General features: G+C 37.7%; 1 protein-coding gene across 1 annotated transcript in view; it reads right to left on the bottom strand.

Moving 5' to 3' along the window:
- LOC144445075 (polycystin-2-like protein 2) overlaps positions 1 to 17,957 on the bottom strand; it is a 22,122-nt gene extending 4,165 nt beyond the window's left edge. Inside the window, exons 1-3 of the mRNA XM_078134626.1 lie at positions 17,850 to 17,957; positions 17,345 to 17,450; positions 16,360 to 16,914 (exon numbers count right to left, since the gene is read on the bottom strand). Coding sequence (XP_077990752.1) covers positions 16,360 to 16,914; positions 17,345 to 17,450; positions 17,850 to 17,948 — 760 coding nt within the window. The 5' untranslated portion in view covers positions 17,949 to 17,957. The remainder of the gene's footprint in view (positions 1 to 16,359; positions 16,915 to 17,344; positions 17,451 to 17,849) is intronic.
- Positions 17,958 to 18,708: the final 751 nt, after the last annotated feature.

The following is an 18,708-nucleotide window of genomic DNA, read 5'->3' as shown; positions in this document are numbered from 1 at the left end:
CAAATACCAAATGCAAACAATACAAGCGAACAAAAGGGCCTGTATGCACTCTAATAGCCCGATATTTTGCCTAAAATCAGGCTCACATGTGCGAACGGTGTGTTTTTGACGTACCTAGTAGGCAGTGATGTAGATAATAGCCGGTTACCGGTCACAACGCCCAGCTATAACTTATAAGTATAACAGTTGTGGGACCGGCTTAGGAAAGTACTCAAACCTGACGATCATTGAACAAATTCTAAGGTTGGAAAATTAAATATGAGTTGCCCGGGAGTTCTAATAGCAAGTAAAATACCCAAAGTGTAAACAAAAAGATAAATTAATTCATAATTATTTGGAAAACATTAGACGATTACGCAGTAAAACAAGACTGGCCACGCTATCGCTAGCGAAAGCCTTCGAACTAGTTTCATAACGACCGGACGTTGAAGGAAGCGCGAAGCGAAGTGTGAGGTCAATGTGACGTCTCATGATGATGTATGATGCATCAACATGACGTTTACGTAGAGTTGCACTAAATGTTTTCTAAACTTCAGTGGAAAGAATTTTTGTCGATCAGACACTGACTATGTTTAAATTCTTAAAACATCTGAGAAAACTGAAGAGGGGAAGCAAAATGTGACACTGACAGACAAGCCAGACGTACGGCACATGTACAGAAGGCGAGGCACACCCTCTGATGCAAACTGGACAATTATCGTGCGTGTCACGTATAAGGCATCAGATGTAATACATGTAGCTAACCAAATATTCTTGTACTGCAGTCTTTCTTGTAACAGGTATTGGAAATTGTCAGAAACCTGATGATTTTATGACTGAATAAGTTTCGATACGGAGACGAGAGAGAGGGGGAGACGGGAGAGAGAGAGAGAGAGAGAGAGAGAGAGAGAGAGAGAGAGAGAGAGAGAGAGAGAGAGAGAGAGAGAGAGAGAGAGAGAGAGAGAGAGAGAGAGAGAGAGAGAGAGAGAGAGAGAGAGAGAGAGAGAGAGAGAGAGAGAGAGAGAGAGAGAGCGAGCGGAGACCAAACTAGAGTCGGTACTCACCCCACCACGACATATGCATTTTTGTGATTTTGAAACGATAAAGAATGTTAATATGGATATTGGGACGATTGGAAATCGGACGATGTGAATCGTAATCGAATATCTCAGACCATCCACAATATATGTCGTGTTGACTTAGGCGATCCCAGAAACCATTCTTAGTTTACCCCTTTCACATATATTATCAACCATGCTAATGTTTTGAAACAAATCTCGATTAACAGGTAATTTAGCGCTTGAAAGATGGCGACGTCCATACCCCCCCCCCCCGGCTGCACATATTTTAATATGCAATTATACATTACCCCCTCCCCATACACGTCAGAGAAGTACAGTATGGTACACTATATGACACACTGTAAGCTAACAGTGGAAATCAACTTCAGTGTCCATACATATCAGACATAGAGATTTCTTTACAAATGGATGTGGGCTCATTGGGCTGTAACCTGTACTTGGAAAAACTTAACCAGCAGAGTTTTCTTTTTGAATCCTATGTCTTGACAGAAACGGCACCCCCCTTCGATAACTAGTGGGGAGGGTGTGTCCCCCTCCCACAGTAGGCAATTGTTTGAAAAATAAGGACATGTAGGAGGCCATTTAGCGGCATAATATTTCAAACCATACACATTATTGGAAGCCATAAAGTACTTGAAAATTGTCTTCAATACCCAAATTGTACTCTCATTAAATTATTTTACAACTGTATTACCTACGCTTTAACTAATACATAGATATTTTGGCAGACACACACATTCGTTTGGCCATTGGCTGCCTAATAATTAAATGTGTGGTAGGTAAATGAAGTGAACAATTTTGCAAAGTACAAGGTAAACGATTGCTCCTGTGGTTTGAATGTTCAACAAAGTCTCCACACAGAGAGATAGAGCAAGAGAGAAGGAGACATACGGCGACGAGAGAGAGAGAGAGAGAGAGAGAGAGAGAGAGAGAGAGAGAGAGAGAGAGAGAGAGAGAGAGAGAGAGAGAGAGAGAGAGAGAGAGAGAGAGAGAGAGAGAGAGAGAGAGAGAGAGAGGCATACACTTATACAAATGTAAATTTACTTGGTAAACAACTGCTCCTGAGGTTTAATTTTGGTTCAAATCATGAGCAGAATATTCGGGGGCCCTTTCAGACCATCACAATTGTCATGCCCCCCTCCCTTTGAACCTCAATTTTGTTCATGCCCCCCCCCCCCGTAAATTCTGACTCCAGCATAATTTCAAGTTTATTCCGAGCTCGGTATTACAGGCATTCGACTAGAGTCTTTATACCTCAAAGATATACAACAGTCCATTTCTGTACAAGGCATATCAGAAACCAAACATTTGCAGTGTGGAGTGTCACAAAACCCTGTGCTTGGTCCACTCTTACACGCCTATGCTGTCTATACACATCACCACTTGGAAAGCTAATCCGACATCAAAATCTCAATATGCAACAACATGCAGACGACAACCAGATTTACCAATATATTTCCCCAATCACATACGTCAACTACAGTAACTAAGATGGAAACTGTTGCACATGATATTAAACGACCCAAAATAAGCTAGTTTAATGATGGCAAAACCGAGGTCCTCCTTATCACGTCTCAGTTCAACAGGCTTCCTCGTCTCATGAACCACATCAACATGGGATCGTCTTCTGTGCAGTTAGTGGATTCAGCATGTACCATTTGTGTAACAATTGATGACCGTTATAACCTCAAGAAGCACATCTCGTTGACATGTAGATCAGTTCTTTTTCACCCCCGAACAATAGGTCGCATCATTGACAGTGGAGGGGGCCCCTCCACTGTCTATGGAAACTGTTGCACATGATATTAAACGACCCAAAATAAGCTAGTTTAAATATGGCAAAACCGAGGTCCTCCTTATCACGTCTCAGTTCAACAGGCTTCCTCGTCTCATGAACCACATCAACATGGGATCGTCTTCTGTGCAGTTAGTGGATTCAGCATGTACCATTTGTGTAACAATTGATGACCGTTATAACCTCAAGAAGCACATCTCGTTGACATGTAGATCAGTTCTTTTTCACCCCCGAACAATAGGTCGCATCATTGACAGTGGAGGGGGGCCCTCCACTGTCTATGGTCGCATACGCCAGTATCTTACAAACGGAGTTTGTCAGAACCTTGGTCATGCACTTATATCATCGATACCCGACTACTGAATGGCCCTTCTGTATGGGCTGCCAGCTAAAAACATTGTCCCTCTTGAACATGCCCAAAATACAGCAGCTAGGATTGTGTCAGGTACAAAGAAAACAGATGACGTCACATCGGTTCTTTCAATAACACAGTTTAGTTAGAAATCACACTGGCGTCAAGTGCAGTTACATAATATACCAGTAGGTAGGGCCTACATGTGCATGTAGTCTCAGGTCACTACATTGTGGTCTGAGATGTAGTTTACACCACTATGACCTAAGAACTTGAACCAGGGCTGAGGAGAAGTGGTCTGAGGTTAAAGTTTTGCAGCTCTCGTTCAGCAATCTCAAAACATTTCAGCCTACTTCCCGTAATGAACACTTGTCAAGCATTTATGTAGCTCCCATACTCAAAGACTACATATATGTTTATATACGACTCAAAATATAACACTGAAATTTACTTTGAACACGTTCAGTTTCAGTAGACCTATTAAAACCCAAAATCTCCACTGTATAATTTAATATCGGTAATAGTTTACAGTCAAAAACTTTTAAATTTAGTTTTGACTAGGAGGTCCCCAAGTTTTGCAAGTTGACTCATGACCGCAATCATTGCTTTACTCGCTTGAGCTGCAAGCGCTAAATACCATAGACCACTGCTTGACATAATCACGCCTAGATATTCATAAAAAGCGAACAACGTCGAGTTTATGACCACCAATAACCACTTTTCAATTTTCTTAAGAATTTCATCTCTTAGTAAATACAATAATTTTAGTTTTGACATACATGTAATTTACTTTCAAAAGACAATGTTAGAAACCCCTACACCATTGATTCCTGTGGGAACATGCCTTTCGTGAAGAAAAAATGGTTACATAACATGTCTACAAGAATTGTTGGAGAATGTCTATGTAGAATGCCACACTGATCCCATATCCACACCTTGAGTTTTATTTTTATTGTTCTTCAATGATCTCCTTCAAAGTAATAGTCTGGATGCCAATATGGTTTCTAACTAAACCACGTCTAGCCAAAAGCCCCTCAAATAGCACAAAAAGTTGTTCACCCAATCAGTGAAACCTAAATGTTTTGGTGATGTAAACAGTATATAAGTAGCATCATGGGCTGACAAATATACCACATTTGAACATTACTGTCCCAATAAACACTAACTTTATGAGGGACTGTGTTATTGGTTAGAGTTTTGTGATTTATTAACAAAGACATGATGTTAATGACTGTGTGGGTGGCTGTAAATGAATTTTAAATTGCATCTCATGCATTTCAAGACTTCTAGAGTAACGACTCTGACTATACTTTGAGTGGAGGTATAAATGGTAATGATACAGTATAGGAACTAGACTATCAAAGTAATTACCTTGTCCAAAAGACTACAGTCGGATATTAATCTCACCATTAATGCCTGAATTTATGTCTATCAAGGTGGATCTGATAAGATCATGGAAATCGAGAAACTTTCATCACTTTGGACTTGAGCATTGAATACATTTGTGAAGTACTCAGACCATGATTCATGTTTTTTTTTTAGAGATTAATTCCACTAGATCGTCCACTAAATCGTCCACGAAAACAAATACATTCTATCATTCCACCATGTCACTCAACAACGCGCATCGAATTCTATCACTTGAATTTCCGTTATTTAGTCGTCTGAAGATCGTAACGGCCTCCGTACCATAACTTGTGTACTTTGTGTAAATACAGCTCTACTTCTCAGTATTGAGCACTTTTCCTTCAGTTTATGACTTACCTCTTATATATATATATATACTGATCTGATATATATATATATATATATATATATATATATATATATATATATATATATATATATATATATATATATATATATATATATATATATATATTACCATTGCTCGGTTGACGGCAACGCGGTCAAAGATATCGGGTTCTTTGCACAATACACGTGTATATAGAAATGATGTCCCTTAAATTTCCCCTCTTTTCATTCTTGCTCTTTTCAACTACAATATAGATTTTGATAATTTCCATAGGTCTCACGAGATATACTCTTCAAGGAAAAACAAGTTCGTGTCGGAGTTTGACACGAGAATAGTCTGTGCTTGGAGTAATTATACTGTCAGTATAATTTCTCAAAGGTATGTGTTATCGTGGAAGTTTAAACATTATTTATACTTTAATGGTGTTATAGATTTTGACCCAAGCTATGCATGCCACGGTCACAAGCTATATTGCGTCAGATCGATTTGCCAAACAAGTTTGCCAGAATTAACGCATCCCATCAAACCATGGACCCTCCACAAAGGTGGAGTGTCTATGGTCAAACAAATGACAGGTCGCAGAAACTATGGTCATGGAAGTATGAACGTCGTTTATACTTGTACGCCGTGACATACAATGAGCGCAGTGCCATGATTGACCGGATTATTCAGTGTCGACAATCCCAGTTAATATAATCCCAAAGGCAAACTTGTTTTATTTACCACCTTGCCAAGCAACACAGGGTGGTGGCGAGGCGAAGTTGTAATGTACTGTCGCTTTGATATTCACGATTTTGGAAAGGAAATAGATAACATCGGGTTAGATCTTGAGAGTAAATAAGAAGAAAAGAAGAGTTAATTTGAAATCAGTGATAAACGAGTTGTCTATTTTTAAGAAACTAAATATAAGGAAAGCTATGGGTCCTGATAACATATGTGGTAGGTTACTGAATGTCTATGCATCGCAGTTAGCTAGTGTTTCCAGTAGATTGTTCAATTGGTCGTACAATGATCATACGATATCAACCATTTGGAAAACATCTACCATCTGTCCGGTCCCTAAAAACTTCCAAGGCATCGTCCTGTAGCACTGACTTCCATTGTGATGAAATGCTTCGAGCGTATTTTACTTTGTCAAAACCCACAAAAACATTCACACCTTGACCCATACCAATTTACATATTAAAGTAATAGAGGTACTGATAATGCAACTCTCACATTACTTCACGATGCGTATACACATCTTGAAAAACCAAGTTCATTTGTAAGACTATTGGTTATTGATTTTTCATCAGTCGTTAACAGAAGTCAACCAAACATGATGGCTCATAAACTTAGTTATTTAAACGTTAACCCCAAACTCATCCTCTGGATAATGGATTTTCTTGTCAACCTTTCCCAGTTTGTTCGCTACCAAAAATTAAGTTCAGCCTTCCATTCAACATTTAGGGGTGCCTCACAGAGCACGATACTCTCACACAAACTATTTACACTTTACACAAATGACTGCTCATCAGGTACCGATACAAATCCACTTATCAAATATTCTGATAACTCTGCATTAGTTGACCTGTCAAATTCTGACCGTACTTATTTCGATGAAGTTGATAGGTTTGTTACTTGGTGTAAAGAAAACTACTTGGACGAAAGGTCGACTTTAGGAAGAACCCTAAAGTAGTGCCCGACCTTTTTATTGACAATGTTAAAGTTGAACAGGTGACTAATATATATATATATATATATATATATATATATATATATATATATATATATATATATATATATATATATATATATATATATATATATATATATATATATATATAGGAACAGTCTTGGATAATAAATCAAATGTTAAGGCCAACACAGATTTCATTAACAAGAAATGTCAATCTAGAGTTTACTGTCTACAACAATTGAGGGGCCTAAAATTTTGTAAATGCCAAGGTATTACAGACATTCTATCGGAGTTTTGAGTCGGTTTAACATTTTCTTTTTTGTGCTGGTTTGGTAGTCTAGGGACTAGCTACAAGAGTGTCTTGAACAAAATTGTAAATGTGTTTAGTAAAGTATTGAGTGAAAAGTAGACTAATTTGAATGAAATGTTTACATCTCGTGTACAAAACAAAGCTGGGAAAATGGTAAATGACAAAGGCCACATTATGTCCCAACACTTTGAACTCCTGCCATCAGGGAGACGATTTCGTGTCCCTAAATTCAGAACAGTCAGAACCAAATCAAGTTTTGTGCCCACTTCAACTAAATTTTAAACCAAACTAAATAATTCTATTTCAAAGACATCTGCTCTGCATTCCAGATTGGAAGAACCGCGTTTTTTTATTGTCTTTTTTAAGTTGATGACCATTTCTGGCAAGACTTCACTCACAATTTTCTCGATTTTACTGATTTTTCTTCTTTATTAAAAAGGTTTAGGGTCGGCACCGGATTTCTAGAATGGAAGCGTTTGGGGAGTTATGTGTGATTTATTTGTTGAGAAAGGTTCAAAGACAATAAATATCGCCATAAGGTGGCACTTGCCGTTCCAGTGAGGAACGACTAGTGCCACCACGGTAGTACTCGACAATTCGATGGACCACGGCCAAGTCCGCCATTCACAATTTTCAAATCACTTGAAATAAAGCAATCTGGCAAAACTCGCCCATGTGCATTTACAATCTTGTCGCAACTAATTCTAGTAGGTAAAACCATAGACCCTCCACCCTGTCTATGGTAAAACCTAGTCGCATTCATAACTTTCATCGAGGGTAAGGTAATTTTAGTCATCAACTTCTATAAAGTCCAAAATGAAACGATAAAACATGTACATTTTGGAAATTATCCCATGTATAATGCCAGATTATAAAGTGACAAAGAGTGGTTCATCTGAGTGGATAGCTTAACCTCTTGACGATTTATAAACAATGGGAAATAGGCAGCTATCTTGATGTTCATTTTAACCTATTTTCCCGGAGAATATTTTCAGAACTGGTATCCAAATTACCAAGATCACGTTTTTCATATTTACTGATATGCCGCTTTAGTTATGGCCGGTTTTGTGGGATGTTTTGCGTGCACAATGTAAACCACAGACAAGGCATGTAAACTTCTACTTGCCGCACAACCCGTCTATTTCAGGCTTGGCCTCTTACCACTCTTGGAGGAATTGTACTGACTCCTCCAAGACCACGTCTGACACAGTGGCCTGAAACCCATAGTCTATCGCGAGTATATTGTCTACCCTTCAAGAGACACACATTCTCTGCCAGTCACCCTTTTAAAAATACGCTTGTTAAACGTCTGCTCCTGGAGTTAAATTTGGTTCAACTCATGAGCAAAATATTTGTACGTGACTCCGGGCCCCTTTCAGACAATCCGAATTTTCACGCACGTCCCAATTCGTTTTTTTCCCGTGACAACAATTTTTCTCCTGAGCCTCCCCCTACCCTAATCTAGTTCCTGACGACCGTATTCCAATTTTACACTACATCTTTACATATTACGTATAGTCAATGTCATTACTCTCGTTGCCGATGTGTTGGCAATTATATACATGTATATATATAATATCCATAATCACAACATATTTCCTGCTCAAAGAAGAACTGTTTCAGCTTATTCCATTTCGATATAAACAGACAGAGAGTCCAGGGATAAAATACCCATGTACTACTCCTTATATTACTGGCTAGGTAATGTCAACCGTAAAATAATCCAAGCACCAGCGTCCCTAAAATCCGTGAAACAGTGTCGATATTACAGTATTTTGCTGACACTTATTACTTTCTGTAACTGGTCTATATTTGTGATATCATGGTAAATATGCTTGGAATTTATGGCCTAACAAACCAGACATTACGTAGATTTGAATATTGAAGAAAATCAAAAACAAAAACAAGGCCATGGCCATGGCCGGTCAGGTACTGATATTAGTACTTTAGACATCAGTGGGGGTCACACTTGGTCATTGAAACTATATTGACCGACCAAAATTCTAAACATCACGGATAAATAATTTCATATCGAAATGTATGTACGGAGATTCAGGTTTTTAGACCACGTGGCTTTGACATGACATCATCAGCTAAATTTGCAATACGAAAGTAACGTAAAACATGGATGTATCTAGTAGGGAGCAAAGTCCGCATGTCTGTATGGATGTTTGAAGATTTACTATCGGTATATGGGAGGCATAGAGGGAAATATTTGAATAGCGTTATTTAACGTTACATAATTCATAACTGACTACTAAACTACCGTCAAGAGGATTGTTTTTGCTTCCATTTATCTGTATTAATTTTTTTAAAAGGCAGTGATGGTGACTGCCAATGCCGGTAGTGAAAATATGGCCCGCACATTCTGAAGATTTTTGTATCATACAAGTTCAATGTTGTAGCTGAGAATGTGATTTATATTTATAACTCAGTAGAATGGGTACCGGTACTGATGCGAGGGATGTGAACCAACCTTTGTGTTGCGTGCTTTTTAATATCACCGTGTGTGTGTGTGTGTGTTGTTTGTTTGTTTGTTTGTAATGTAGATTCGTCGTTGATATACTGCTACTAGATCAGACCGTGGGTTATACTTCCATGATCAGAACATGACCAGACACAACTCTCCACGGCACCATTTTGGTTTTACAACTTTGATTACTTTGTTTTGAATAGCTTTTGTCAAGTTCTTGACTTTCCTGATATGACAATAAAGCAAGGGCGGTGAAATATTATTATAGTAGTCCTTCAAAAAACAAGACAATTTTGAAACTTTTAGTGGAAAATGTTAGTGAAGACACAGTTTACCCGCATAAATTAACTAACAAAAGACAAAAGAAATGTACACATGGTTCATTTTCTAGGTGTCGACCTCATGAATATGCACCAAGATTTAGAACCGAGTCAGCTTTAAATGCGTTCACACCTCCAAATCTGGTCTGGACAATATTGTCTGGGCTTAGTCACCCTTTTATGCGGACTACAGAGCGGCCCTGGTGCGGACTATTTCTGCCACCTATTAATGCCTGAAAGTCAAGTGGCATATGCTGAGGTTGTGTACAACCAGCAACCCATAACATTTTAGCAATCTACAGTTCTACCTCAGTATGGCTATTAGCCATGCTAGGTAGTTACTATAATGATTAATATAATGGTTGTCTTGGTAAAAGTTGTCGACCCCCCCCCAAAAAAAAAGAAGAAAAAAAAAAGAAAAAAAGAAAAAAAAAGATCAACAAAACATTCTATGATATTGAAAGCGCTCCTGGCATGTAATTCCATAGAACAGTTTCCTGTAGGGAATGGCAGCGATTTCATTCAAACTCAAAGACAGATATGTTGCTAACCAACGTGAACAGCCATAAAAAATTGTATGTGAATGAGTATGACTCTGAGATCCCGCTAACGGTTTCATTGTTGTCGGTCTAACCAGAGACACTGGAGAACTTCACTGTCTATGATCTAATCGTATTGCTCAGTGTGAAAACCGTGCAAAGCGTTACTATTTTGGCGTTGTATTTTCGCACATTTTTGGTTCACAAGGGTCCAATAATTTAAGCTTGAGTTAGGAAATAGGCCTATTAAAAAAATTGTGTTGTTCCGATTAGGCAAAATAAATAAATAGGTGGGGTAGGTAGATTTATTTTTATTCATGTGCGAGTGTCTAATTCTGGTTTTCCATTTTTTCCAAATGATCTCTGTGTTATTGGCTTCTTTCCATTAGATGTACAACCATTACAGATTGGAGGAACAGTTTTATATTGTCTTTTTAAGTTGATGTCAGTTTCTGCATCCACTATGTCTCGTGAGACTTCACAATTGTTGCGATTTTGTTAGTTTTTCAAGAACACGTAAAAAAAAGTTAAGGGTCGGCAGTGAAAAACTAGGTGGGTCGGGTAACAGAAACCAAACAGTTATTTTTTAGGCCTAAGGCATAACGTAGCATATAAATCTACCCAACCTGCGCGAGCAAGATCTGCATCGGTCAATGTAATATTTACATGGTCTATTACAATTTGGTAAAGTGTACCATTGTATATGCTTGTGCGAGACGTAAAAAACATCATGCCGTCTAATTGTACGAAACGATTTAGTCACTATGGTTTTGAAGTCAGTGAGATAATGTTTGTGAAGTACCCGGTATCGTGATGTTATCGCTTGTATAGAAAAACCATCACTGAGGCAAAATCTCACTTTTATCATCATTCATTTTTTAAAGTCTTCAATCATGCCAATTAAAAATATGGATACTGCAGTCATTTATGTGACTTTTTTTCCAAAAATGTTTATCGTGCATCTCGATTATATTTTTTTTCGTCTTCGTAACATCTTTTTTTTTATTGTGCCAAAAGTAGTAGCTACCACATATAGAACAGTGGAAAAATACCGAATGAGACTCAGAAATGTAAAATCATTTACTTCAATGTCCAAATCAAATGCGGACATCAGAAAATGATGCATGCACGTTGTGATGGACTCGTGATTAGCTCTAGTCCAGATGCCAATTGGTATCTAACTAAACCATAGACAATAGAGAGGGTCCTCTCTATTTTCTATGACTAAACCAAGTTTAGTGAGTGGAGGTGTAAATGGTAACGATACTGTTTAGGAACACGGTGATAGGAACTAGACGAGATTAGCACTGACAACACACGCTCCGCGAACTCCAGCAAAGAGGCCTGGTGGGGTATATAGAGACTTGTCAGAGTTGTCGGAGCTACTGTTCATGTACATACATTGTATAAGTTCCACGTATTCTCAATTTATTTCGTGCTGGATAGAAAACAGTCAGTATAGTCCTTGTGTTCTCCAGTGTATAGCCGATGGATTGGATAGTGAGAGTCATGATATGTGTGATACATTGTAGTTTATACACCAGAACTGAATTTTAGACTGATCCCGTCGGCATCTTCAGAGAAAGCATCAAGCGGGTACCACAATAAACTGAAAACGTAACGACTATAAGCATAACTATAAGTTTTAATTTACATGGAACTACGGTCATATTTGATAAGCTTATCCCCCACTTCCACATATGGTCTCATACCCCTTGGTCAGCGAAAAGCCAATCATGTTCATGTCCGGACATACGAGTTATAAATGGGGCGGTCATATGGGTTAAGTTAGGGTGGAATATAATATATGGAAAAAGTCTGATTGATACTGGCTGTGATGGGTAGTAGAGCATTTTTTAATTGTCAAAAACAGGGTTGGGGGCCGAATGATATGATTCAAAACGTCATGACTTTCTGGTATATCTTTGTTGTCATGGTGTGTTTCCAGTTGAGGATGGCTGTCTTTGACTGGCTACAACAGTAAGTGACTGATTTTGAAAGCAAAGAAAGTGGAAGAACATTGGTGTTAGTTAAAAAACTATTGTTATTAAAGATATACAAGTAAACGCAGCAAAACAATTGAGAGTCGGTACGGAAAGGAACAGATGACCACAGGAAGGTGTTCAGCTGTTCTTCATTGTTCTTTGCAATTTGACGACCGGGCGATCACATACTAGTAGTTGTCAGTGTTTTCGCTAAAGCAAAATACACGGAGATGGTTCAAAATCACTTGACTATCATTTCACTCTTATTTAAATCTACAAATATCTCATTAATATTTTCTCCCAGCTTACTTCAAACTATATGACATTTTCCATGAAAAAAAGGTGCGTATCTGGAGCAAAGAAGTGTTTCAGATATCAGAGTGTTCACGTTTGCGTGACCAAGACATAGACATAGACTGGCAAGCGACGCCATGAATTGTGATCGAATCCCAGGGTCGGATCGGTTGTAGATCAGTGTTCATGATAATTCATTTGCGTGTTCAATTACTAAGTCATCGATGTAGGGTTATAAATTCAGTGACTACACCATCAACAAAGTTACTTCTTACTATAAATCATGTTGAAAAAGACCCTAGGAAAATGTCTAAGCAACAATGACGGGTGTTACTTTTTTGCAGTGTTTATCCAAATAGTAATCGTCGAATAACGTGACCCTGGCTGAAAACTGCGACAGTGAGTGTACCATAAATTCCCAAAACAGACTGACCAGAACAGACATATTGACACACAAAAAGTGTGCAAGTTTACATCTTGTGACAGGTTTGGTTGGGGTCACTTCCATCGGCTAATGGTCGAAATCGTCATTGTAAAATATTTTTAATTACCCTCAACTACAAATCAGCGTATCGTTGACGATCATTTCAATCGTAAGTGTTTAGAACTGATTCAGAAGTAAAACGTAGAATTATTAATGACAATGGTATGCAAAGTTTTGTTGTTTAACAATCATCAGCGATTTGGCATGTTTGCACAAACCACAGATACTTGTTAGTGCATACACTTTTGATACTTCTATTCTATAAGGTAAAGGCTAAATTTAAAAAGACATGATCCCAGTATTAACTTTTTTGTTGCGGCTATATTTCCTAAGTGAGGTGTGCCAAAGAAAGTTTTCCCATGATACTTTGCGCCAGTGCGACTTTTTGACATTGTACGTTCGATGTTCCCAATGAGTAAATGGAATTTTATCGAGAAGTCTATTCATATTTGTTTATGACAGCAAGATATTTTCAATTTTCTGTTTTTGGTCATTTTTGGGGTCAAAAACTGTCATTTGTTTTGTAAATAAAAGAATTCAAAGTAAAAATGAATGACAGCCGCAAAACTAATCGATTGAATGGGCTGACATTTGGTGTGCAGGTATGTTAGAGTATCTGGATGAAGAATTCTTCAAGAAAATTTGAAGATGACATTGATATGCAAATACGTCTAAAACGTGCTGTGTAGTATCATATTATAGCCATGTTATTTTACAATACTCGTGAGAAAGTAGAATTTTTTGGTGAAGTAAAGTTGCTCATACACCTAAGAAAATTTGACTACACTTGAATACATAATGAGCAAATGAAATGATCACAACAATCACATATCTTTGTAATGTTATGACTATACAAGATCTAATACAGGGACGAATGGGGTACTTATCAAATAATGCCCTCCGGAACTCAGAAATAAATGTAGATGCGCTGTACCATGCAGTTACGATCAGCGGTTTTGAACTATGGAGGTAGGAAGGAAGGAGGTAGGAAGGATTATAGTCCTACCACCATTTCTGAACAAAATCGTTGTCCTTGAATTGGAATGGTATGCTTTTAATACAAAAGTTGCACAAACATATGTTCTTGCTTTCAAAAGTTTTAGAATTAACACCATGATTTCACCGTCGCCCATACTGAGGTTTTCCTGCATCTATTGCTATGGATTTTGTTGGTGGGACTTTGCTGTACTGTATGAACACTTGTTCAGACTCAGGCCACTAAAACACAATTGCAAAAAAAACCGTAAAGACACGAAGTATCGTTTTGCACAACGTTCGGCTTGAAGCAGGTTTGAAGGGTAACCATGCACGACAGAGAAGATGGGTTTAGAGCCCCATTTACACCTAAAACAAAAAGCGATTCTAGTCTGTTCCTATTATAGTGGTCTGAGGTTCAGATCAAAGTGCCGCATTCATCCACAACATAAAAAATCATAGACCCTACACGACTGGCGTTTGTAAAAGTCAGTTTTAAACCATAATTACTACACCTCTTTATCTTCTCGGCAAGAACATGCAGTGCTGCAATCCAACGTGAGGACCTCTCACCAACTTTCAGATCACTTCACATTGGGAACGTTGGTGAGAGTTCTACTAATATAATTCAGACTGAGGCAAAAAATATAGCCTTTCTGAGTTGAAATCCGAGGTTTAAATCCTGATATCTGAAAATTCCCAATCAACCCAGATTACATTGAATAAAAAATAAGTCTAACAAACAATTTATGATTTTTCAGTCCCGAAACTTGCTATTATCCATACACTGTATACAAAGCTAAATACACGGTGATTGGTGTATCGCACTCCTTGACTGAGTGGGTCGGAAAAAAAATAGGTAGACTCACTTGTCATAAATCGATTTATAAATCCACAAAGGCACTGTGACAACTAAAGCAGTCCCTTTACAGACCATTTTTCTTTAGAAATAAATAGGCTAAAACAATACTGAATGACAGGCAGTCCAAGGTATGCGAAACCATAAGCGAGCGCGTACTCACGATGCTAGATTAACACACTATTTTACCTGCGCATTGAAGACGCACAGTAAAAAGACCAGTTTTCAACATTAATGCAGGAAATACAAAGCTAACAATTCAAAATTGTATAAAATGTAAGAAAACAAAAAACAGGCGACTTTCAGAGCATGCATGAACTTCGATTTACAATACCATTATTAAGTTCTTGCATTTTGGGGCTAATGAAGTCATAGAGACTAGAGTGGGCGAGTTTCATCACAGTTAGTATAATCAATGGCACCGTGATAATTCTGACTTTCACTTGAAACTGGACCAGAACAGTCTAGGTCGGACGAGTCGTCATCATCAATTCAAAGGCGACGTAACCAAATATACACCGTGAATTCATCTTAGATCGCACCGAGTTGAACAATCATGTCTGTCATTGTAGAATGTAGACCTTTACGCTGTTTGACCGACTATTGAAGTATAACCCACATAGGTGATATTTCATTGACCTACATGGAAATGCTTGTAAATACTTTTTGCAAGTAGTAGTAGCTCAGACCACTCTAGTATTTTAGTGGTCTGAGGTAGTAGTAAGAGTTTTTGCTAACGTTTACATGCTAGCGTAGTTGTACATGTACGTATACATGTCAGTTCGTATGTACATGTACATTAAATGTAGCTCTCATCATATCATACACTGTACATGTGTGTAACCCTTTTCTTTTGCACCCTCCCCCTCCGCCTTCATGTGGTCAAACACAGACAACTAACTACTAGTAACTAAATAGTGTTACTGTTAGTTTTCTGTGGGTCAAACAATTAGTGTACACGCCTTGAATCACATGCAGGCGAGATAGATTTGAATATTCATTTGTTTACTGCCCGGTTATGGGGGTGAACTCATGAATATATTCTGAACTAAATGCAAATGTATTCAAATCACTTCCGACTCGCAATCTGAACTATTTTTCAGATCGAGTATAATCCGATTAGACAGGCGCTAATGGGAAAGTACAGAAACGTCCACCTCATCAGCATAAAAGTACAGAATTGAACTCAATCTGAACTATAGTACGGAAAGTGTCGTAAACTGTACTATTTTTTCTACTAGTGTATGTATGTATGGATGGATGGATGTATGTATGTTTCGTATGTATGTATGTATCGTATGTATGTATGTATGTATGTATGTATGTATGTATGTATGTATGCTCAGTCTAGGAAGGTAGTTAGATAGCTATGTATGCATATCGGCATTTCTCAGGAAATAACAGAATTTTCTCTTTAATTACTGATTTCATTTTAATACATATCACTGTCAGTCAATAATTAATGTTTATCTCATTACCTTTAGTTTTCCTTGGTTTCACGGTTTGTGACGACACTCCTATGAATAGTTTAAATCGGTTCAAGATAAAATCCACCATTTCGTATTCGTTAGATTGTTTGTCGTTATCGCTCTTAACAGTCTGATAAGCCCCTACGAGGACAGTCACAAAAACGTTGAACAATACCATGTACACAAGGATCATAAATGAAAAGAAGAACAACCTTCCGAAGAGTTCATGTGCCGCCTTCATCTCACTGTACCCGAATCTGCCGAGCATCATCGTGAACAAAGTCTCCACAGCGAGTGTAAAGTTTGAGAAATTATAGAGTGCAGAACCGAAGATTAAGTATCCAAACTGGCCGAAAGAGAAGAAGATGACGAAGAAGACGACACCAAAGTGAATAAGATCCTTGGAAGCATACTTCAAGGTTGACCCTAGTAGTGCCATTCGACGGTTGAATCGAAGCATGCGTACAAATTTAAGTATGGATATGAAAACCACCACTGACGTAATGTAGTTAAATATTTCATCCCATACTGCTAGTTGTTGGAGATTTACAAACTGTCCTTTTTCTATGGAAATAATTAAGATATGATATGGTTAGGCTGCACAAAGAAGTCAAGAAACTGACAGAAATGTTTTCCACGTCATCTTATGTTTCTATTCACAGTACAATATCTAGTATTAACGTATACCGGTATCCACCACCACCACCACCACCACCACCACCACCACCACCACCACCATCATCATCATCATCATCATCGTCATCATTATCATCATCATCATCATCATCATCATCATCGTCATCATCATCGTCATCGTCATCGTCATCATCATCATCATCATCACCATCATCATCATCATCATCATTATTATCATCATCATCATCACAATGTGGAATAGAATCACAATTATGCCTATTTTGAACAAACATTACCACCAACAAGTATAATTATGTGTACTGCATCAGTAATTACATCAATGATTATTATGTCTTACCTTTACTTTGTGACTCAGACGGCAACGAATCCAGAGCAAGATTCCAAAACACCAATCTGTAACTGTACATGGTTACACCAGCGATGCAAAGTGCTAATTTACATATCTACACAAAACGTAAACAATATAAAATACTCATCTTTCAATACAAGTATTACTATGTATAATATTAATTTTGTTTTTGGCTTAATAAATCCTCGGATAAAAACTCAACATATGGCACACTGCTTGGATAAATTTGACTTTGACATCTCGAATATTATAGATGGGCAACGGAAAGTATAAGGTAGATGGTTATAATTTTACCAATGCTCTTCCTGTTACAGAAAAAGTGATGCAATAAAAATGTAAAGAAATGGGGACATTCATATTTAGTTGCCCTCAATTTGAAAACATTTCTTGCAGAATATGTATGTCACAGGACTCGCACATACATACTTATAAATCATACACATACGATACATAAAGCAGTGCTGTTGATGGATAATAAATCATTTTCGTATACCTCGATCAGATTCCAATAGCTCTTAAAGAACTTCTTTCGCTCCTTCTTTAATGATCTTATTACTTTGATGAGGAAGAACACTAGGAAAGCTACGAACATAACCTCACAGGCAACGACTATGGCGGAGAAGGTACCAACGTAATTGTATAGTCGTAGTGGGTAGATTCTCGGCGTAACAATCACATATCCCCCGGATGTAAACTCCAGTACTAATGTTATCATACTGTTTGAAGGAAGTTAAAGAGTTATTGTTATTAGTGTAAGATATTAATGGCAAGTATGCCCCCACCCCACCCCTACAATGAAGACTTACTTTACAAGAACTTTGTTTAATATACTTTCAGTTGAAATCGACAAGAAAATTGAGGGGTCACCGTGAAATGTTTTAGTGTACGAATGAAGAAAAATAATATGATTTAAACATAGTATACTTCAAAATGGCCACCAAACTCTATGTCCACTTTTGAGCGAATAAGTACACATTGACGCTTTCGCTGAAGAATTTCGAAATTTTATTTTATCTAAAAGGACCAGAGAAAAGTTTTCATGTTACAAAAACATTGGTATCTAATCGCCTAAATTAAGTAGTCTCTGAGGTCTTCTTCCTCAAAATGGCGGGGTGGGGGTGAGGGGGGGGGGGTTAGTGTTTACTATTCTTGATATATAATGAATACTCCGCCACAAAGAATGTGCTAATCTTTTTTGAGATCCTGTATACGGATAGAGTAACCAAACAAAATTTCATATGAAAGACAAACAAACAAAACGGAAGAAAGACTCACACATCTAGTGTACGTCCCTATAATCTAGTTGAGGTCCTTTTACTTTGACATCAATTAACTGATTAATATCCTTTCAG

The sequence above is a fragment of the Glandiceps talaboti genome, chromosome 13 (genome assembly GCF_964340395.1).
Source record: "Glandiceps talaboti chromosome 13, keGlaTala1.1, whole genome shotgun sequence".
Lineage (NCBI taxonomy): Eukaryota > Metazoa > Hemichordata > Enteropneusta > Spengelidae > Glandiceps > Glandiceps talaboti.
This window is presented reverse-complemented; position numbering and strand designations above follow the sequence as displayed.